The following is a 25142-nucleotide window of genomic DNA, read 5'->3' on the forward strand; positions in this document are numbered from 1 at the left end:
CCATTAAGCAGGTCACCAAGTGACCAAGACGCACCTTAAATGCTTTTCTTCAAATAAATTAATAAAAGCTCCCACACACAAATATCTCTCAGTATAGTGACAGGCCAATAAATCCTGATATATTATCTTATATGTTCTTGGAGAATAATGTTTGCCTTATTGATATTTATATGGTAATTTGTGATGTAATTTGAGGCAAATTCACTTTCGTAATGTAAAAATGTATATAGTATACCGGTTTAGTCATCATTGCACACTTCAATATCAATATTTGTCTGATAATTATTTTTGGTTATGGCTATTTTAAAGAAATTTTATGAATGTATTGAAGAGATTTTAGTCGTTGTCTAGGTTACTTTTTTTAATATAGCCATTATGGATTTTAGTTTTATTAATAAATTGGGTTTCCATGGCTTCTTTTTACATTTGTTTTTTTCATCATTATCAATGTACAGTTCGTATTTTGTTGAGGTTTTTCTCTTGTATTTTCGGTCACAAGGTTGTTAAAATTTATTATTTTTTGGTTAAGAGCTGATAAATACACACACACACACACACACACACACACACACACACACACACACACACACACACACACACACACACACACACACACACACACACACACACACACACACACACACACACACGATCTTGTCAATTAAATATATTTCCACATTATATATAGTGGATACATGGATATACATAACGGATACGTTCATCCTATATTTATGTTTAGCGCCAATACATTCATCCTGTACAGCGGATACGGGTATTTGATACCAAATTAGATAGCGCACAAGCAAGGTTTAATGATAGGAAGATAACACAATCATGAGGACTCGCCATCTGCCCTTCCCCTGCTGTGAGTACTAGTCGCGAGTACTGCTGAGTCGTGAGTACTTAGCTGTGTGCTACACTCCCCTAACATGAGTGACTGTGAGAGAGAGCACTGCGTCCTGGCACTACTGCTGCTACTGCTAGTGTTCGACTCTTGTCATGCAGAAAGATCTGTTGGAGGCGATGGTGTTGGCCCTCCAATGATACAACAGAAATACATGGTGATGTGGACGGAGGTGGCTACAGGACCTTTCAGTGAGTTGGAGCTTCTCCTGTATCACTTTCTGTTTATTTTATTTGTGTGTGTGTGTGTAGGGAAGACTGTTGTGACTGTGGTCTTTGAATTTTTTGCTTACTGAGGATATTTGTATCTGTGGTGTGTGGTGTTGTCTGTTCTAAAACTGCGAGTGCTTTTGTTCGATTATTTTGCTATTGTTTTGTGGGTGTGATTGCTTTTATTTTCAGGCTTTTTTTTTGCTTTTGTTTCGTAGTTACTTTACGCTTGATGCATGCATGCTTTCACAATAAAAGGAATTTAATGGTTCATGGATTTCTTTTTCTAGCTATTTGTTGAATTATTTGTTATTTATAATGTAATATTTATCATTTCTCTGTATTTAGAATTATTTTTTGGTGAAATCAAACTTTCTCTAAAAGTCTTGTCTACATATATAAGTATGCAATAAGATCACATAAACAGGTGATATTAGAATATGCAAAACAACCACTGTAAAAGGATAGTGAAATTCCAAGAGCCTTCGTGACTTTTCACATTATCAAGGAACTATATGATATAGTTCCTTGATAATGTGAGAAGTCACGAAAGCGCTGGGGATTTCACTATCTTTTCACAGTGGTTGTTTTGCATAAATAAGTATAAACAAACACGCACACACCTGCGTCACAAACCTACTGGAGTTCTATGACAAGGCGACTGCAGTAAGACAAGAGAGAGAGAGGTGGGTAGATTGCATTTTCTTGGACTGTAAGAAGGCGTTTGACACAGTTCCACACAAGAGATTAGTGCAAAAACTGGAAGACCAGGCAGAGATAACAAGGAAGGCACTTCATTGGAACAGGGAATGCCTGTCAGGAAGACAGCAGCGAGTTATGGTACACAGCGAGGTGTCAGAGTTAGTGCCTGTGACGAGTGGAGTTCCACAGGGGTCAGTCCTAGAATCGGTGGTGTTTCTGGTATTTGTGAAAGACATGATGGAAGGAATAGACTCCGAAGTGTCCCTGTTTGCCGATAATGTGAAGTTGATGAGAAGAATTCAGTCGGACGAGGACCAGGCAGAACTACAAAGGGATATAGACAGGCTGCAGGCCTGGTCCAGCAATTGGCTCCTGGAGTTCAACCCCACCAAGTGCAAAGTCATGAAGATTGGGAAAAAGACCTTAGGGTGAGTATAACACCAGGCACATCTCCTGAAGCGCACATCAACCAAATAACTGCTGCAGCATAAGTGCGCCTAGCAAGCCTAAGAACAGCATTCCGCCATCTTAATAAGGAATCTTTCAGGACCCTGTACACTGTGTAAGTTAGGGTCATATTGGAGTATGCGGCACCAGTTTGGAACCCACATCTAGCCAATCACGCAAAGGTTTGCAACAAGACTAGTCCCAGAGCTCAGGGGTATGTCCTACGAAGAGAGGTTAAAGGAAATCGACCTGACGACACTGGAGGACAGGAGAGATAGGGGGAACATGATAACAACATATAAAATACTGAGAGGAATTGGCAAGGTGGACAGAGACAGAATGTATATATACACACACATTATTTATGCATGCCGAACAACCGCTGTAAAAAGAATAGTTTTGAAATTAATATGAATATTGGTTTAAGATTATACAAATTAGATTTGATATTGATTTAAAAACTTTTGATGTTAACTCATATATCGTATGTCTAATTGATGTGTCTTCAACACATCTGTCTACTTCGTTTCTTTTCTTCATCTAGAATTTCAGTTTTTACTTATATTTCACCTAATTTTATCCTGTCCTCTCTTTACTAAGCTGCTTCACTTACGTCCTGTCTTCCTAAGTGAAGATTCTCTCTGTCCCAACTCTCTAAACTCCTGATACACCTCTTGAAAGTTTTCTTCAGTTCGTTATACATTTTTTTCCTCCTCTTTCTCTCTTTCATTAACACCAAGTTATTCCCGACGCAGGTGTGTGGGTGGATAATAACGACGACTTGAAGTCCATTGCATGTAGTAGCAACGACAACTGCACGGCCGCTCTCTACGGTCTTGACGTCGCTCTCTCCTACGACACATCTTTGCCCTCCGAACCTTATTGTAGATGTGAGTATTGTCATATTTCTCGGGGAAGCGCTGGAGCCATATGGACCATTCAACTCCTAAGGGAATGTGAGGAATGCGTTCCTTTAATAGCATCAAGGCCAAAGGGAAAGACAGATAACAGAGAACTCGTAGGTCCTCTGCTATTTGCTATCAGCGAAGGACTATTTGTATCTCGATTGAGGACTATCATACGTTAGATATTTAAAGTATATTTAGTAAAGCACAAGGATTACATTATGGACGCCCAGATTTTTTCACCAAGTTCTGTATTAGACTGATAAATCTGGTGAGCAAAGCATAGGGTTCTTCAATTTCCTTACGTTACACATGTCTATCGTTATGCGGTAATCTACTTACAGTTGCACACAGTGAGCACCAGGATCATCAAGATGGCTTGGGATACTGCACCTGCGGACCGGAAAAATGCGTCTCTTACAGTAGGGAATACAACAACAACGGCGAACCCTTTTATTATTGTGGACCTTGTGGTAGGTGTGTGTGTGTGTGTGTGTGTGTGTGTGTGTGTGTGTGTGTGTGTGTGTGTGTGTGTGTGTGTGTGTGTGTGTGTGTGTGTGTGTGTGTGTGTGTGTCCCATGTTTTTTTAATTAATCATTTTTTTTAGCTTTTAATAATTATTTATCTCAGAATCACTACCAGGAACTAATTCCGGAAAGTATTCAAAAGATCTCTTTCGAGTGTAAGTTGAATGGTTTTCTCTGCCGTAACTTCGTATCATTGTTTCAAAATATTTTCTCTGCCGTCTATTTTACTATGTTCCGCCTCTCCTTTCCAGTATCATGCCGTTCTTGTTTATATAACAGTGAAAAGGCACCTCGGTTTTAGTCAAAATTCATATATTTTTTCCTCAAAACATCAAACATACACATAACTGATAGTCTCTCAACTTGTAGTCTCGTTAAACCTTTCCTCATCTAGCAGTAAGTAGATACCTGGGTGTTAGTTATCCTTACCTGGATGTCGGTCCTCTTACACCGATAGTCCCGGCTCATCTAGCAGGAAATAAGCACCTGAGTGTTAGTTTCCTTACACCAATAGCCCCTGTTTATCTAGTAGTAAATATACTAGGGAGTTAGCCAATTGTTGTGGGAAGCATCGTAAGGGAAAGGTGGTTAGTACACCTTAGCTCTGAACTCTGAAATGAGCTGAGGAATGATAGCACTTCTCAGTTGTAAATTGAACTGTGTAAAATAAAAATAGTGACTATGTGTGTGTCCACAGGATGGGTTGGGTCGGAGTGCTACAACACGACCTGCACTCACCCACTGGCAGAGTGCATAAACGACTACTGCGAGTGTCTTAACTACGGCCTTTTCTACGACCTCAGTTACTGGTGAATATTATTTATAATATGATAATAATTAGTAGTAGTGGTATATTCACTGGGAAACATTAATTTCGTAGGATTCATACAGAGATTGGAAAATGGGAGGTAATCGGGTTCAGTCCAAAGAAGAAAAGAGCTACTCCATATCCTTGTAGCATGCTTTAGCAGCTTATTTCCTTCAGCATTGCTGTTATCTCGAGTTATTTCAACTTAAAAACAGTATCTAAGGGTAACAGTGTTACTGAGACGTGTTATTGGTGTGATCTTGTCTCTTCTTCACAGCTACAACATATTTTGTCTCTCCTTCATGTTTACGAAATACATTATCTCTTCCTCACAGTTACATACCTTTCTACGGCAAGGAGCTAGTGGCTGTAATGCTGATTACAACTATTATCGTCGTGATACTCTGCACGTTTCTTGCCTACGGCTACCACAGGCTGAGGAAGTAAGTGTCTGCTTTTCTCGTCACGCTAGTTTCAGGAGAGATCAAGGAACATTGGAAAAGTCTAGCTAGAGTTTAGGACGTCGAACTGGAATGGAAGCATCGAGCTAAAGTGAAGGAGTCTGACTCAAATGGAAGCTGGTTTGTTTTTGAGTATCTTACAACCATTTCCTGATTACTGTGTGAATGAGGTGTGAGTCCGCTGACTTTATAATTGAGTTAGTCAGTAGTTTGGAAATATATAAACTTTACTTACTGGACATGATTTTACATTGATGAAAATAGTAAATAACTAGACATTTATACCACACTTGTGTTAATATGGTGGAGCTTACGGAAATGTCTTATTATATAAGTTGTTTGTATAAATAAATGATCTCCTTACTTGAGGTTAGACCACTGGCACCGTTAAATAAAAGAAAAGGCACAATACTGTGACTGGAACAATACACAAAAATTTCCACATATAGAAGAGAGGAGGTTACGACAACGTTTCGGTCCGACTTGGACCATTTACAAAGTCACACTGTGTGACTTTGAAAATGGTCCGAGTCGGACCGGGACGTCGTCATAACCTCCTCTTCTGTATGCGAGTTACTTGTGTATTGGCACCATTAGTCTTGGCAACTCGTAATATTGCATAATGAAAGTCAGTGGAGTGGTACTAATACTTGCATCACCTTAAGAGCGAAGAAATGTGATTATAATTCTAGTAGTGACCTGCACCTGGCAGTGTCATGCGCTCATCGAGGAAGTCTGGAATACTTTCAGTTACATGTGATATTCATATAGAAGTTAGGAATATTTAAGTGTTAGGAGTATTTCTTCTGCACAATACACAGATAACTCGGAGAATGAGACTTACGACGAGGAATCGGTCCGACTTGGATCATTAACTAGTCACACTAACACACGAAGGTATTATATATATATATATATATATATATATATATATATATATATATATATATATATATATATATATATATATATATATATATATATATATATATATATATATATATATATATATATATATATATATATATATATATATATATATATATATATATATATATATATATATATATATATATATATATATATCAGTATTAATTATTACCTGACGTACAAGAAACTTTCCTTTTAATTCTTCAGTTTTTTTTTGGTCTAGCCTATTTTTCCACTCCCCTTAAGTGTTTTCAAAATAGGACTTATCAGAGGCATCAGACAAATGTTGCCGTCAAACTAAAGTGAAGGTGCTGAAATTTGCTTTACGATGGTACTATCTCGTGTTTTAGAAGTTTCATAATCTATCTTATCACAGACGATGGTATCATTCTAATGGTATTTACTACATCTGAAGGAAAACAACAGACGCACGTTGAAGGACAAGCTTTGTTAGTGTCGACTTCTCGCTCTGTGCAGAGTTTTAACATCATCAGGGGCATGTATGTACCCCTGATGTATATAAGTATATAAGTGTATATAAGTAAGTAAGTTACTTATTGTAATCCCTCTTTAAAGTGACTCGACTGAGCTCAACACAGAACGAACATGTGTCGCAATAAAAGATTGTGCTACAATGTCTTTTCGTAACTATTTTTGAAAGAATGTTACTCTGATCCATTAGAAAGACTTGCATTGTTATCCTTTCAACACGTTCAGACTTCAGATATTAAAAATTACGTCGTGTTTACCTGTTCCCTCCGTTCTACGACAAGATATAACGACCGGAATAAGTTGATGTGCGTGTATCTCGGGTTCCTCGTTCTTTCCGTATTGAGGCATATGAAAAATAGAGAATATGTATAATAAAGGTAATTTCACAATATGCTAAATAACCGCTCTGGAAAAAAATGGTGAATTTCCACGCTCTTGGAAATTCACTATTTTTGTTTCACAGTGGTTATTCTGCTTTATATATATTATATACATATATATATATATATATATATATATATATATATATATATATATATATATATATATATATATATATATATATATATATATATATATATATCGGTAATAACACTGCGACTAGCCAAAGAGTCGAACCCATGCTTGCTGCTCTGGCCCTCCCCATGGTGAGCGAAAACAGTCCACGGGACCACACAATCCTCCAGAGCAGCATAGGTTCGACTCCTTGGCTAGTCCCAGTGTTGTTATTGATCAATACCACTCGTTCGTGGGCATAATATATATACATATATATATATATATATATATATATATATATATATATATATATATATATATATATATATATATATATATATATATATATATATATATATATATATATATATATATATATATAAAAGCAAAGAGAGAGGTATTTTTATTACATAATATGGTACTAAAGATTTAAAAGAAACATTGCTGGTACAAAGATGGCATATACAGTACATGAGGATTGAGGGATACATTTCAAATACATATTACTACATGTTTATCACAGATCATAATGCGAAAATCACATTCAGCAGCTCAGAGCTGGGACACGTGCCCAAGATACAGCAGGCATTACGTCACTGAACCGCAACGATAATTCTTTAAGAAGCACTAATAGCTTATTCTTCCCTACAGTCGTTCGCGACGAGGCTTCCCTGAAAGCTGGTTCAGAGGAAACGTAACACGGCAGGTATGTTATCATTGGTGGTACTCTGGGGAATGTTGGCAGTGTAAATAATGGTAGCGGATGGAATGGTGGTGGGGTGTGGAATGGTGATTTTATGAGTTACTGAAGGTAGTGTGAGGAATATTGTTAGTAAGTGGGCAGGTTGTAATAACAGCAGTAGTATCTGTGATACAACAGTCACAGCAGTAGTATCTCTGACACAACAGTCACAGCAGTAGTATCTCTGACACAACAGTCACAGCAGTAGTATCTCTGACACAACAGTCACAGCAGTAGTATCTGTGACACAACAGTCACAGCAGTAGTATCTCTGACACAACAGTCACAGCAGTACTATCTGTGATACAACAGTCACAGCAGTAGTATCTCTGACACAACAGTCACAGCAGTAGTATCTCTGATTCAACAGTCAAAGCAGTAGTATCTCTGATACAACAGTCACAGCAGTAGTATCTCTGATACAACAGTAACAGCAGTAGTATCTCTGTAACAACAGTAACAGCAGTAGTATCTCTGATACAACAGTAACAGCAGTAGTATCTCTGATACAACAGTCACAGCAGTAGTATCTCTGATACAACAGTCACAGCAGTAGTATCTCTGATACAACAGTAACAGCAGTAGTATCTCTGATACAACAGTCACAGCAGTAGTATCTCTGTAACAACAGTAACAGCAGTAGTATCTCTGATACAACAGTAACAGCAGTAGTATCTCTGATACAACAGTAACAGCAGTAGTATCTCTGATACAACAGTCACAGCAGTAGTATCTCTGATACAACAGTAACAGCAGTAGTATCTCTGATACAACAGTAACAGCAGTAGTATCTCTGATACAACAGTAACAGCAGTAGTATCTCTGTAACAACAGTAACAGCAGTAGAATATCTGATACAACAGTAACAGCAGTAGTATCTCTGATTCAACAGTCACAGCAGTAGTATCTCTGATACAACAGTCACAGCAGTAGTATCTCTGATACAACAGTAACAGCAGTAGTATCTCTGATTCAACAGTAACAGCAGTAGTATCTCTGTAACAACAGTAACAGCAGTAGTATATCTGATACAACAGTCACAGCAGTAGTATCTCTGATACAACAGTCACAGCAGTAGTATCTCTGATACAACAGTAACAGCAGTAGTATCTCTGATACAACAGTCACAGCAGTAGTATCTCTGATACAACAGTCACAGCAGTAGTATCTCTGATACAACAGTAACAGCAGTAGTATCTCTGATACAACTGTCACAGCAGTAGTATCTCTGATACAACAGTAACAGCAGTAGTATCTCTGATACAACAGTCACAGCAGTAGTATCTCTGATACAACAGTAACAGCAGTAGTATCTCTGATACAACAGTCACAGCAGTAGTATCTCTGATACAACAGTCACAGCAGTAGTATCAGTCACAGCAGTAGTATCTCTGATACAACAGTCACAGCAGTAGTATCTCTGATACAACAGTCACAGCAGTAGTATCTCTGATACAACAGTCACAGCAGTAGTATCTCTGATACAACAGTCACAGCAGTAGTATTTCTGTAACAACAGTAACAGCAGTAGTATCTCTGATACAACAGTAACAGCAGTAGTATCTCTGATACAACAGTAACAGCAGTAGTATCTCTGTAACAACAGTAACAGCAGTAGTATCTCTGTAACAACAGTAACAGCAGTAGTATCTCTGATACAACAGTAACACCAGTAGTATCTCTGATACAACAGTCACAGCAGTAGTATCTCTGATACAACAGTCACAGCAGTAGTACCTCTGATACAACAGTCACAGCAGTAGTATCTCTGATACAACAGTAACAGCAGTAGTATCTCTGATACAACAGTAACAGCAGTAGTATCTCTGATACAACAGTAACAGCAGTAGTATCTCTGTAACAACAGTAACAGCAGTAGTATCTCTGTAACAACAGTAACAGCAGTAGTATCTCTGATACAACAGTCACAGCAGTAGTATCTCTGATACAACAGTCACAGCAGTAGTATCTCTGATTCAACAGTAACAGCAGTAGTATCTCTGTAACAACAGTAACAGCAGTAGTATCTCTGATACAACAGTAACAGCAGTAGTATCTCTGATACAACAGTCACAGCAGTAGTATCTCTGTAACAACAGTAACAGCAGTAGTATCTCTGATACAACAGTCACAGCAGTAGTATCTCTGATACAACAGTCACAGCAGTAGTATCTCTGATACAACAGTAACAGCAGTAGTATCTCTGATACAACAGTCACAGCAGTAGTATCTCTGTAACAACAGTAACACCAGTAGTATCTCTGATACAACAGTCACAGCAGTAGTATCTCTGATACAACAGTCACAGCAGTAGTACCTCTGATACAACAGTCACAGCAGTAGTATCTCTGATACAACAGTAACAGCAGTAGTATCTCTGATACAACAGTAACAGCAGTAGTATCTCTGATACAACAGTAACAGCAGTAGTATCTCTGTAACAACAGTAACAGCAGTAGTATCTCTGTAACAACAGTCACAGCAGTAGTATCTCTGATACAACAGTCACAGCAGTAGTATCTCTGATACAACAGTCACAGCAGTAGTATCTCTGATACAACAGTCACAGCAGTAGTATCTCTGATACAACAGTCACAGCAGTAGTATCTCTGATACAACAGTCACAGCAGTAGTATTTCTGTAACAACAGTAACAGCAGTAGTATCTCTGATACAACAGTCACAGCAGTAGTATCTCTGATACAACAGTCACAGCAGTAGTATCTCTGATACAACAGTCACAGCAGTAGTATCTCTGATACAACAGTCACAGCAGTAGTATCTCTGATACAACAGTAACAGCAGTAGTATCTCTGATACAACAGTCACAGCAGTAGTATCTCTGATACAACAGTCACAGCAGTAGTATCTCTGATACAACAGTCACAGCAGTAGTATCTCTGATACAACAGTCACAGCAGTAGTATCTCTGATACAACAGTCACAGCAGTAGTATCTCTGATACAACAGTAACAGCAGTAGTATCTCTGATACAACAGTCACAGCAGTAGTATCTCTGATACAACAGTAACAGCAGTAGTATCTCTGATACAACAGTAACAGCAGTAGTATCTCTGATACAACAGTAACAGCAGTAGTATCTCTGATACAACAGTCACAGCAGTAGTATCTCTGATACAACAGTCACAGCAGTAGTATCTCTGATACAACAGTCACAGCAGTAGTATCTCTGATACAACAGTCACAGCAGTAGTATCTCTGATACAACAGTCACAGCAGTAGTATCTCTGATACAACAGTAACAGCAGTAGTATCTCTGATACAACAGTCACAGCAGTAGTATCTCTGATACAACAGTAACAGCAGTAGTATCTCTGATACAACAGTAACAGCAGTAGTATCTCTGATACAACAGTAACAGCAGTAGTATCTCTGATACAACAGTCACAGCAGTAGTATCTCTGATACAACAGTCACAGCAGTAGTATCTCTGATACAACAGTCACAGCAGTAGTATCTCTGATACAACAGTCACAGCAGTAGTATCTCTGATACAACAGTCACAGCAGTAGTATCTCTGATACAACAGTCACAGCAGTAGTATCTCTGATACAACAGTCACAGCAGTAGTATCTCTGATACAACAGTCACAGCAGTAGTATCTCTGATACAACAGTCACAGCAGTAGTATCTCTGATACAACAGTCACAGCAGTAGTATCTCTGATACAACAGTAACAGCAGTAGTATCTCTGATACAACAGTCACAGCAGTAGTATCTCTGATACAACAGTAACAGCAGTAGTATCTCTGATACAACAGTCACAGCAGTAGTATCTCTGATACAACAGTAACAGCAGTAGTATCTCTGATACAACAGTCACAGCAGTAGTATCTCTGATACAACAGTCACAGCAGTAGTATCTCTGATACAACAGTCACAGCAGTAGTATCTCTGATACAACAGTCACAGCAGTAGTATCTCTGATACAACAGTCACAGCAGTAGTATCTCTGATACAACAGTAACAGCAGTAGTATCTCTGTAACAACAGTAACAGCAGTAGTATCTCTGTAACAACAGTCACAGCAGTAGTATCTCTGATACAACAGTCACAGCAGTAGTATCTCTGATACAACAGTCACAGCAGTAGTATCTCTGATACAACAGTCACAGCAGTAGTATCTCTGATACAACAGTAACAGCAGTAGTATCTCTGATACAACAGTCACAGCAGTAGTATCTCTGATACAACAGTCACAGCAGTAGTATCTCTGATACAACAGTCACAGCAGTAGTATCTCTGATACAACAGTAACAGCAGTAGTATCTCTGATACAACAGTCACAGCAGTAGTATCTCTGATACAACAGTCACAGCAGTAGTATCTCTGATACAACAGTCACAGCAGTAGTATCTCTGATACAACAGTCACAGCAGTAGTATCTCTGATACAACAGTCACAGCAGTAGTATCTCTGATACAACAGTAACAGCAGTAGTATCTCTGATACAACAGTCACAGCAGTAGTATCTCTGATACAACAGTCACAGCAGTAGTATCTCTGATACAACAGTCACAGCAGTAGTATCTCTGATACAACAGTCACATCAGTAGTATCTCTGATACAACAGACACAGCAGTAGTATCTCTGATACAACAGTCACAGCAGTAGTATCTCTGATACAACAGTAACAGCAGTAGTATCTCTGTAACAACAGTAACAGCAGTAGTATCTCTGTAACAACAGTCACAGCAGTAGTATCTCTGATACAACAGTCACAGCAGTAGTATCTCTGATACAACAGTAACAGCAGTAGTATCTCTGATACAACAGTCACAGCAGTAGTATCTCTGATACAACAGTCACAGCAGTAGTATCTCTGATACAACAGTCACAGCAGTAGTATCTCTGATACAACAGTCACAGCAGTAGTATCTCTGATACAACAGTCACAGCAGTAGTATCTCTGATACAACAGTCACAGCAGTAGTATCTCTGATACAACAGTAACAGCAGTAGTATCTCTGTAACAACAGTAACAGCAGTAGTATCTCTGTAACAACAGTCACAGCAGTAGTATCTCTGATACAACAGTCACAGCAGTAGTATCTCTGATACAACAGTCACAGCAGTAGTATCTCTGATACAACAGTCACAGCAGTAGTATCTCTGATACAACAGTAACAGCAGTAGTATCTCTGATACAACAGTCACAGCAGTAGTATCTCTGATACAACAGTCACAGCAGTAGTATCTCTGATACAACAGTAACAGCAGTAGTATCTCTGATACAACAGTCACAGCAGTAGTATCTCTGATACAACAGTCACAGCAGTAGTATCTCTGATACAACAGTCACAGCAGTAGTATCTCTGATACAACAGTCACAGCAGTAGTATCTCTGATACAACAGTCACAGCAGTAGTATCTCTGATACAACAGTAACAGCAGTAGTATCTCTGATACAACAGTCACAGCAGTAGTATCTCTGATACAACAGTCACAGCAGTAGTATCTCTGATACAACAGTAACAGCAGTAGTATCTCTGATACAACAGTCACAGCAGTAGTATCTCTGATACAACAGTCACAGCAGTAGTATCTCTGATACAACAGTCACAGCAGTAGTATCTCTGATACAACAGTCACAGCAGTAGTATCTCTGATACAACAGTCACAGCAGTAGTATCTCTGATACAACAGTCACAGCAGTAGTATCTCTGATACAACAGTCACAGCAGTAGTATCTCTGATACAACAGTAACAGCAGTAGTATCTCTGATACAACAGTCACAGCAGTAGTATCTCTGATACAACAGTCACAGCAGTAGTATCTCTGATACAACAGTCACAGCAGTAGTATCTCTGATACAACAGTAACAGCAGTAGTATCTCTGATACAACAGTCACAGCAGTAGTATCTCTGATACAACAGTAACAGCAGTAGTATCTCTGATACAACAGTCACAGCAGTAGTATCTCTGATACAACAGTCACAGCAGTAGTATCTCTGATACAACAGTCACAGCAGTAGTATCTCTGATACAACAGTCACAGCAGTAGTATCTCTGATACAACAGTCACAGCAGTAGTATCTCTGATACAACAGTCACAGCAGTAGTATCTCTGATACAACAGTCACAGCAGTAGTATCTCTGATACAACAGTAACAGCAGTAGTATCTCTGATACAACAGTCACAGCAGTAGTATCTCTGATACAACAGTAACAGCAGTAGTATCTCTGATACAACAGTAACAGCAGTAGTATCTCTGATACAACAGTCACAGCAGTAGTATCTCTGATACAACAGTCACAGCAGTAGTATCTCTGATACAACAGTAACAGCAGTAGTATCTCTGATACAACAGTAACAGCAGTAGTATCTCTGATACAACAGTCACAGCAGTAGTATCTCTGATACAACAGTAACAGCAGTAGTATCTCTGATACAACAGTAACAGCAGTAGTATCTCTGATACAACAGTCACAGCAGTAGTATCTCTGATACAACAGTCACAGCAGTAGTATCTCTGATACAACAGTAACAGCAGTAGTATCTCTGATACAACAGTAACAGCAGTAGTATCTCTGATACAACAGTCACAGCAGTAGTATCTCTGATACAACAGTAACAGCAGTAGTATCTCTGATACAACAGTAACAGCAGTAGTATCTCTGATACAACAGTAACAGCAGTAGTATCTCTGATACAACAGTAACAGCAGTAGTATCTCTGATACAACAGTCACAGCAGTAGTATCTCTGATACAACAGTCACAGCAGTAGTATCTCTGATACAACAGTAACAGCAGTAGTATCTCTGATACAACAGTAACAGCAGTAGTATCTCTGATACAACAGTCACAGCAGTAGTATCTCTGATACAACAGTAACAGCAGTAGTATCTCTGATACAACAGTAACAGCAGTAGTATCTCTGATTCAACAGTAACAGCAGTAGTATCTTTGATACAACAGTAACAGCAGTAGTATCTCTGATACAACAGTAACAGCAGTAGTATCTCTGATACAACAGTAACAGCAGTAGTATCTCTGATACAACAGTAACAGCAGTAGTATCTCTGATACAACAGTAACAGCAGTAGTATCTCTGATACAACAGTCACAGCAGTAGTATCTCTGATACAACAGTAACAGCAGTAGTATCTCTGATACAACAGTAACAGCAGTAGTATCTCTGATACAACAGTAACAGCAGTAGTATCTCTGATACAACAGTAACAGCAGTTGTTTCAATGATAGAATCAATAGTATTAACAGTAGCATCAGCAGCAGTAGAAATATTAAGTGTAAGTGTGATATTAGCACTTTTTTAAGTATATTAAGAGTAATATAAACACTTTAATAATATTCGTAATAATAGGAACAATATTAGTTGTAGTTACGTCAACAGTAATACCATTGTAGCCGTTGTTTATGTAAATTTCTCACAGTAACATCAAGGTGCCTAAGAGCTGTTTGATTTTATGTCTAGTAAAATATGTTTTTTTCATGAAACCTGATCAAGCATATAACTCTTACTTTTTACTATAATTCATGCTCTAACTCATTATTTCCCTCCTCCTTATCTTCCTAAGGATTCCTTTCCCTTCATACGAATTTATACATCCCCCTCAGTCTGTGCCAATGTATTCCATTCTATGCTACCTCCCTCCCTGACATATCATTATAACATTCTATATTAATTCACATTTTATTTTAATTGTTTGCCTACAGGCACCAGCAAACGACACTCCTCCCACTTACGATGACGTCGTGGAGAAGTTACCGTCTTACCAGGATGCTCTCCAGATGGTCATCAAGGTAAAGTGCTCCACCTGTCTCTTTTCCTTCATTTTGTCAGCGACGTTTCTCTCAGTAATCATTAATATATATATATATATATATATATATATATATATATATATATATATATATATATATATATATATATATATATATATATACATATATATATATATATATATATATATATATATATATATATATATATATATATATATATATATATATATATATATATATATATATATATATATATATATATATATATATGTATGTATATACGAAACAACCTTTGGCCTTAGAGACCCTCTTATAGCGACAATAAGTAGCCAGAGTTAAACTTAAAATTCAGTGTTATCTCCGGCTTTTTAATATGGTTCATTCTGATAATTTAATCCATGCACAGGAGAACGGTGATGGTGGACTTTCCAATGCTGCCTTTGAAGCAGAACGTGAGCCTCCATCTTATGATGAGAGTGAACAGGTTACGCCAGCGGTCACACTCACTTCCACCCCGACTTGTGCACCAGCATCCACGCCAGAATCCACTGCTTCATCCACTCCCATATACTTACCCACATCTACATCTATATTCGTAGCAGAAGAGCAAGAAACAACCTTAGGTCCTGAGACTTCTCCACCTCCATTAGCCAAGAATATGTAAACAGAAAATGGAGCTCTTGATTGGACGCGAGTGGACAAATTAAAGAGAAGCTTTGAATTCTCTTCTGACAGCTGACCTTGATGACATTAACTTACTTAGACCTACGAACTCTGGAGGAATAAACAATATTTTATTCCTCCAAGAAAATTATTAAAAATAATTCTCCCAAAACAGATTTATTTAGTAATAAAATATTACACATTTTTCTTTGCTGTTCCCAGGAAACTTTCGTACTACATATACTGTAGTACGAAATAATAATAATAATTATAATAAAAATTATAGTATTAATAATTATAATAATGAAAATGATAGTATTAATAATTATAGTAATAGTAAAAATAATTGATCTGCGTGTTGCACGAATCGTGCAACACGAAAAATGTGGTTATGTTCCTGAGACTTCCAGAAAAGCCAATTTTTTTTTTACTTCGCAATTCGTCAAAAATAATATAATTGCTCGTGTCTTACAATGTAGTTGTTGATCTGTATATATATGGAGAGGAGGCTGATGTCTTCCTGTACAACACTTGTACAAATACATGGCAGGCAACACCTGTATCAGCTACAACAACTATCAGCTACCACTGCCTGCCATTATCGTCTACCCTTTCTATTATGGAGTAGAAGCCATTTGCTGTCCCCGTTGAGTAGTAATTCCTTCCACAAATACTGCAAAGTAGGGCTAAGCATGGCGTGAGCTGTGATGGCCTTCAAACTGCCCACGTTAGTAACAGCTGCAGTGACATAATGACGATCATAATTTCATTACACAACTTTCTCGTTTATTAATATAGTCACACCTAATTATCAGCCATCAAAATATATTTAGCATTTGCATAAATTCAACTAGTGTAGGTAAATGGCTGTTAAAAGGGTTCCCGGTGGAAATAAGCCATATTGTACGATGTATAACCCATTTAAAATCTACAAAATGTAATTTTTTCAGGTGCCTATAACATGTGTGCCATCATGACCATTTGGTATACTATGTACGCAAACCTAAATAAACACTTAATGTCCAGGGAATGCATAATTTACCGGAACATTGATTATTATGTAAAAATTGCGCTTTGAACCTCTTCCTCTTTTCTGCAACATTGCAAGCTCCTGATTACAACACGAAAGGCCTAGGGCTATCATTCAACTCCCGCCATGGTTGTTTTGTATGCATACAGTGACTTTAAGGACGAGTTTAGTCCTCCCTGAGGTAAACATGGCATCTCGTGTGACACGAAAGGAAAGGATACCGTGGCACTGAGATACATTAAATAAAGAAGAGAAAGATACAGTAAAATAACTGGAACAATACATAAATAGAAGAATGAGACATTTATGCAACATATGGGAATCTTTACTGAGGAAATGTTTCGTCACACAGTGGTTTCATCAGTCCGATACAAAGGAGAACGATGTAAAGAGAGGAGTTTGAGGTATCAGTCCCTCAGCCTGAACTCGACGTGCTCAGTTCATCAGTTGGACTGAACACATGAAGGCTATGTTTCACTTTACAATGATTTTCGCTCTAAAGTGAAACATAGCTTCGTTTTTACTTTCAAATGAATACTAAAGCCTGTTACCATTATTTACATTATTATATATTAAGCGAGCAACACAGCTGAGCCCAAAAATGCACATGCAGTTCACACATTACTTACCTTAAAACATTTTCGTTATCTTATAGTGAGTGGTGCATACATTTATTGTACGAAATCTGAATAAATAAGGAATAACTATAACTGAAAACAGCTGCATTAGCGAATCACTGTAAAGCTAAGCGCTGTAAATACTTATACGAAATCTTTTCTTGGACTTCTGCTCCTCCTCCTCCTATTCCTCCTCCTCCTCCTTCTTCTTCTCCTTCTCCTCCTCCTCCTGATGATAAATTAGACACATGTGCAACTCTTGGGTATCTTTATTGAGGAAACGTTTCGCCACACAGTGGCTTCATCAGTCCATACGTAGGAGAAAGTTTCTTCTACGTATGGACTGATGAAGCCACTGTGTGGCGAAACGTTTCCTCAATAAAGATACCCAAGAGTTGCACATGTGTCTAATTTATCAACATGTCGGTTCTCTGAACCATTCATCTACAAATCCTCCTCCTCCTCCTCCTCCTCCTCCTCCTCCTCTTCACAGCACAAGCTAGGCGTTGCGCATGAGCAACATAAATACAATGATAAAATCTAATGGTAGAGATAACAGGTGATAACACGATAGGCAGACACGACAGTATCACCTGTCCAGACACACACACACACACAAACACACACACACACAGTACTCGGACCAGGATGGTAGTGAAGCAGGAACTACCAATACTAGGAGTAGTTGCTATACTATTGGTCTCCACTGTCTCCTGGAATACAGTTAGTGGTATTAGTGATGGTGATCATGGTGCAGTGGCGTATTTTACCGGTGACAGTGAAGTTGTTATAGTCAGTGCTGGTGGTGGAAGAGGAGATGGAGAAGGGGGAGGAGGAGGAAGAGAAGAAAGAAATAGATGGTATCGCGGATCCACTGGTCGACGACAATTTTTCCGCCCTCGTAAGTTTATGTAAATAAAAAGTGTACAAAGATTTTTGGAAAAAAGAATACAAGTGCAGTTAATGCGCATTTTATTGTGGCAACGTTTCGCTCTCCAGGAGCTTAGTCATTATTTGTTATGCTTTGCACCTCACTCTATACCCTTTGTGTTAATGTGTTGTTTGTAACGGCTGGACAAAGCTCCTGGAGAGCGAAACGTTGTCGCAACAAAATGACGCATTAGTTGCACTTGTGGCCTTTTACCTAACATATTGTCGGTAATTCTACCAACATTATTACAGTTTATAAAGAGTTCCACTGAAGTCCTGCTGAGACTACCTGCATGTATTGTACGCAAGTGCTGTTAGCCTCGTCTTACATCATAACATCCCATACTGAATTATATTTTTGTGACAACGTTTCAACCAATTCTAGTTCATTATTACGCCACTACCTGGACACCTGGCAACTTGAATCATTATATAACCAACAGATCACTGGAAAAAGGGGACCATGAACATGGCTATGATCTTGTAACTTCAAACATGTAATCACATACATCTATCAAGATGTGTATGAGTGGTACACAATACCGACATGATGAAGAATTAGACAGGTATGCAACACGTCTACAAATAAAGATACCCAGATGTTGTATGTATCTAATTCATCACGTAACTAGGTGATTACATTCACAGTCTTTTCCCATCCCCCATCTCCCAGCCTTGCGTTACGAGGATGTGCCCTGTTCCGTGGATGAGAAGACTTGTAACATCGAAGAACTCTCCTGTCGGTCTGATGAAGATTGCGAGGACGCTTTTCCAAACCTTCAACTGGCCATAGACCTGGGCAAGGACAGCACTGTGCCCTCCCTGCCCTTCTGCACCAGTCAGTTCTAATACCTTTTTCTTAATGCCATATTTTTGACGCTTTGTTGTAAGTGATAGTATCATTAATGACTTATGGAAGGATCATTATTCATGAATTTATTTCTCTTGCTTAAGGTGTTAAGACTGTTATAAATCAATGCTTACTTTATTTTATTCACGACAGATCACTTTACTCGTAGGTAACATACACCGTCGAAATTTCGATGAATGAGGAACTATCCTTACCACGTAAATCGAAGCAAATATTGAGTTCTGAGTCCATGAAGTGCGCTTGAGAGGCAATAGTCACCAGTGAACATTCCATGACATTCCCTAACTACTGCATTAAAAATTGCTATCAAAAGACCGGGGCCCAGTAACTGGACTCTGTATGTGCCTCTGCAGTCTTCAGATTACCGTTCAGTCGTGTGCATAATATAGTTATTTAACTAGTGAAAGGTGATCCACTTTCAAGCAGTTTCAGATATTTGAGGCTTTTTCTGATATATTTGAAATTTTAGCAGTAATATGCGTATAAATAGCAGAATTGTTGTTACGTCGTATAGAAACATTTAAATTGTCATAATTTTAAATCAGATTTGCTCTCTAAAAGTGAAAATTGAATCGGTATTAATGCCTTTTACGACATCCATTGTTTTAACACTAATCCACTCGACAATACTGCTTATGGTGTCTGTAATACACTCAGTGTTTGCTGGTCTTCTCCGGTTGGGGATTCGATCCCTGGACCTTGGGAATAAGAGCCGCTATTCTCACCACTAAGCTAAGAAAATGTATTTTGTTATATTTAACTTGGGAACTGTGAAGGCACGATTCTCCTTCAGGAACTTTACCCTTCTCCTGAACGAGAGAGCATAGCAACACGTCAGTACTCTCGGGTTTACTAGTCAGTAAAATATCTAATATTTTTTGAAATAATGCACGATCTATCATCATTTACAGGCTGGTTACATAAAAATTGTTTTTACACGATGTTTCTGTGTTATGTCTGATTAGATTAATGAGTATCTTATCTGCTCTGACGTATTCAGGAGTTGAGATGGTTGTTGTATAGAATGGTTGTTACATGTAGTTAATGACCAAGACGTGTGCAGATTGGTAGTTAGAGGAATTTACTAGAGCTAAACTTTGAATAATGGTAATTATAAAAAGTTACAAAGCATACCACGGACGGGGTTAGAACCCGCGATAAGTTACAGCGCTAGGGTAGCTCTGTGGTGAGGGGTAGTTACAGGTAGCTACCAGCCATGCATCGTGAAGTGATAATTGCTTGTAGTTACAGCATTGCACTTGATAGTGGTACTTACTGGTAGTTCCAAGTATTACATTGTCAAGAATGGTAGTTACTGATAGTTCCATGCTGTACATTATGAAACAATGGTAGTTACTGTGAAGATATATTTTGTGTTCAGAATGAGATACCAGTAAACCGATGTTGAAAATGACTAGTTTGTATTACTGATGATGATGTTAGTGTAGTGACTGTTGATGTTTGTGTGTGTCAAGGTGTTTATGTTTGTGTTGTGTCATGGTGTTGATGTTTGTGTTGTGTTATGGTGTTGATGTTTGTTGTGTCGTGGTGTTGATGTTTGTGTTGTGTCGTGGTGTTGATGTTTGTGTTGTGTCATGGTGTTGATGTTTGTGTTGTGTTACGGTGTTGATGTTTGTTGTGTCGTGGTGTTGATGTTTGTGTTGTGTCGTGGTGTTGATGTTTGTGTTGTGTCATGGTGTTGATGTCTGTATTGTGTCGTGGTGTTGAAGTCTGTGTAGTGTCATGGTGTTGAAGTCTGTGTAGTGTCATGGTGTTGATGTCTGTGTAGTGTCATGGTGTTGATGTTTGTGTAGTGTCGTGGTGTTGATGTATGTGTAGTGTCATGGTGTTGATGTTTGTGTAATATCATGGTGTTGATGCTTGTGTAGTGACACGGTGCGATGTTCGCTACAGAGCACACTCAACTATACCTGGTTTCAGGAGTAGATTCTCACTTTCCGAGGAATAAGACATGTACCGTTCCCTCTCCTAATATACAATGCCTGGCAGTTCCTTGACACTATAGCATCACCGCTTGTTACAGATGGAGTGGCCGCGACTAGCCCCCACGCTGAAGGCATCAACGGCTCCTGCTCCTGTGGGAAGGGAGGCTGCGTCTCCTATAGCAAACAGTTCGGTCACGACACGAAGTTCTATTACTGCGGCCCATGTGGTAGGTTCTGATCTTAACTGGTTTAACTTGAACTGACAGAAGATCAATTTTCACTGAATCTGATACAAAAAAAACAGTAGCTCATACGGAATTTCTTCTTCCATACAAATTCAAAAATATTTCTTGTAATATTTGTAATTAACCCCAAAAATGCTAATCTAATCACAGAAAAGTAATCAAATAATAATAATAATAATAATAATAATAATAATAATAATAATAATAATAATAATAATAATAATAATAATAATAATTTGCAATCTTCTCAGTTATTTAAGCTGATTTTCCTTTGCCTTACCATAACAAGGGAGGGGGAGGAGGAGGCTGCCTTGATGCTGGGGAAGGGCTCTGGATCTCCAAAATTTGAGCTATCCTTCCCCTTCCTTGGATCAAATCTGATTACCTCCTCTTTCCCTGGGTTCTGAACGAACCTTGCATGTTAAACGCTTTCCCAGTCAGTCATTCTAGTTAACAGCACTAGTTGAGTACTAGCAGCACTAGTTGAGTACTAGCAGCACTACTTGAGTACTAGCAACACTAGTTGAGTACTAGCAGCACTAGTTGAGTACTAGCAGCACTAGTTGAGTACTAACAGCACTAGTTGAGTACTAGCAGCACTAGTTGAGTACTAACAGCACCAGTTGAGTACTAGCAGCACAAGTTGAGTACTAACAGCACTAGTTGAGTACTAGCAGCACAAGTTGAATACTAGCAGCACTAGTTGAGTACTAGCAGCACTAGTTGAGTACTAGCAGCACTACTTGAGTACTAGCAGCACTAGTTGAGTACTAGCAGCACTAGTTGTGTGCTAACAGCACTAGTTGAGTACTAGCAGCACTAGTTGAGTACTAGCAGCACTAGTTGAGTGCTAACAGCACTAGTTGAGTACTAGTAGCACTAGTTGAGTACTAGCAGCACTACTTGAGTACTAGCAGCACTAGTTGAGTACTAGCAGCACTAGTTGAGTACTAGCAGCACTAGTTGAGTGCTAACAACACTAGTTGAGTACTAGCAGCACTAGTTGAGTACTAGCAGCACTAGTTGAGTACTAGCAGCACTAGTTGAGTGCTAACAACACTAGTTGAGTACTAGCAGCACTAGTTGAGTACTAGCAGCACTAGTTGAGTGCTAACAGCACTAGTTGAGTACTAGCAGCACTAGTTGAGTACTAGCAGCACTACTTGAGTAATAGCAGCACTAGTTGAGTGCTAACAGCACTAGTTGAGTACTAGCAGCACTAGTTGAGTACTAGCAGCACTAGTTGAGTACTAGCAGCACTAGTTGAGTACTAGCAGCACTAGTTGAGTACTAGCAGCACTACTTGAGTACTAGCAGCACTAGTTGAGTACTAGCAGCACTAGTTGAGTGCTAACAGCACTAGTTGAGTACTAGCAGCACTAGTTGAGTACTAGCAGCACTAGTTGAGTACTAGCAGCACTAGTTGAGTGCTAACAACACTAGTTGAGTACCAGCAGCACTAGTTGAGTACTAGCAGCACTAGTTGAGTACTAGCAGCACTAGTTGAGTACTAGCAGCACTAGTTGAGTGCTAACAGCACTAGTTGAGTACTAGCAGCACTAGTTGAGTGCTAACAGCACTAGTTGAGTACTAGCAGCACTAGTTGAGTAATAGCAGCACTAGTTGAGTGCTAACAGCACTAGTTGAGTACTAGCAGCACTAGTTGAGTGCTAACAGCACTAGTTGAGTACCAGCAGCACTAGTTGAGTACTACCAGCACTAGTTGAGTACTAGCAGCACTAGTTGAGTACTAGCAGCACTAGTTGAGTGCTAACAGCACTAGTTGAGTACTAGCACCACTAGTTGAGTGCTAACAGCACTAGTTGAGTACTAGCGGCACTAGTTGAGTACTAGCAGCACTAGTTGAGTGCTAACAGCACTAGTTGAGTACTAGCAGCACTAGTTGAGTGCTAACAGCACTAGTTGAGTACCAGCAGCACTAGTTGAGTACTAGCAGCACTAGTTGAGTACTAACAGCACTGGTTGAGTGCTAACAGCACTAGTTGAGTACTAGCAGCACTAGTTGAGTGCTAACAGCACTAGTTGAGTACTAGCAGCACTAGTTGAGTACTAGCAGCACTAGTTGAGTACTAGCAGCACTAGTTGAGTACTAGCAGCACTAGTTGAGTACTAACAGCACTAGTTGAGTACTAACAGCACTAGTTGAGTGCTAACAGCACTAGTTGAGTACTAGCAGCACTAGTTGAGTGCTAACAGCACTAGTTGAGTACTAACAGCACTAGTTGAGTACTAGCAGCACTAGTTGAGTGCTAACAGCACTAGTTGAGTACTAGCAGCACTAGTTGAGTGCTAACAGCACTAGTTGAGTACTAGCAGCACTAGTTGAGTACTAGCAGCACTAGTTGAGTGCTAACAGCACTAGTTGAGTACTAGCAGCACTAGTTGAGTACTAGCAGCACTAGTTGAGTACTAACAGCACTAGTTGAGTGCTAACAGCACTAGTTGAGTGCTAACAGCACTAGTTGAGTACTAACAGCACTAGTTGAGTACTAGCAGCACTAGTTGAGTACTAACAGCACTAGTTGAGTACTAGCAGCACTAGTTGAGTGCTAACAGCACTAGTTGAGTACTAACAGCACTAGTTGAGTACTAGCAGCACTAGTTGAGTGCTAACAGCACTAGTTGAGTACTAGCAGCACTAGTTGAGTGCTAACAGCACTAGTTGAGTACTAGCAGCACTAGTTGAGTGCTAACAGCACTAGTTGAGTACTAGCAGCACTAGTTGAGTGCTAACAGCACTAGTTGAGTACTAGCAGCACTAGTTGAGTGCTAACAGCACTAGTTGAGTACTAGCAGCACTAGTTGAGTGCTAACAGCACTAGTTGAGTACTAGCAGCACTAGTTGAGTACTAGCAGCACTAGTTGAGTACTAGCAGCACTAGTTGAGTACTAGCAGCACTAGTTGAGTACTAGCAGCACTAGTTGAGTACTAGCAGCACTAGTTGAGTACTAGCAGCACTAGTTGAGTACTAGCAGCACTAGTTGAGTACTAGCAGCACTAGTTGAGTACTAGCAGCAGTAGTTGAGTGCTAACAGCACTAGTTGAGTACTAGCAGCACTAGTTGAGTACTAGCAGCAGTAGTTGAGTGCTAACAGCACTAGTTGAGTACTAGCAGCACTAGTTGAGTACTAGCAGCACTAGTTGAGTACTAGCAGCAGTAGTTGAGTGCTAACAGCACTAGTTGAGTACTAGCAGCACTAGTTGAGTACTAACAGCACTAGTTGAGTGCTAACAGCACTGTAGTGAATGACCAACAAGGTTTAGCTCTTTTTTATTAGGTAAATAATAATAAAAACAATAATAATAATAATACAGAATTGTGATTGGTCTCAGTCTGTCTGTCTGTCTGTCTCTCTCTCTCTCTCTCTCTCTCTCTCTCTCTCTCTCTCTCTCTCTCTCTCTCTCTCTCTCTCTCTCTCTCTC

The 25142-nt window shown here is 39.0% G+C and overlaps 1 protein-coding gene and 1 long non-coding RNA gene across 2 annotated transcripts; both read left to right on the plus strand.

The window, feature by feature from the left end:
• The first annotated feature begins 835 nt into the window (after positions 1–835).
• LOC128696895 (uncharacterized) lies at positions 836–17083 on the plus strand. Its single transcript, XM_070096123.1, has 8 exons — positions 836–1095; positions 3018–3152; positions 3512–3640; positions 4392–4503; positions 4838–4945; positions 7535–7589; positions 15327–15413; positions 15802–17083. The coding sequence occupies exons 1-8, from the start codon at positions 930–932 to the stop codon at positions 16057–16059; spliced, it is 1050 nt and encodes a 349-aa protein (XP_069952224.1). The 5' UTR covers positions 836–929; the 3' UTR covers positions 16060–17083.
• A 1212-nt stretch (positions 17084–18295) lies between these two features.
• LOC138854217 (uncharacterized) lies at positions 18296–21682 on the plus strand. The gene is made up of 3 exons (XR_011393439.1): positions 18296–18606; positions 19309–19473; positions 21551–21682. It is a non-coding gene; the product is annotated as an uncharacterized lncRNA (long non-coding RNA).
• Positions 21683–25142: the final 3460 nt, after the last annotated feature.

This window comes from Cherax quadricarinatus, chromosome 52 (assembly GCF_038502225.1).
Source record: "Cherax quadricarinatus isolate ZL_2023a chromosome 52, ASM3850222v1, whole genome shotgun sequence".
Lineage (NCBI taxonomy): Eukaryota > Metazoa > Arthropoda > Malacostraca > Decapoda > Parastacidae > Cherax > Cherax quadricarinatus.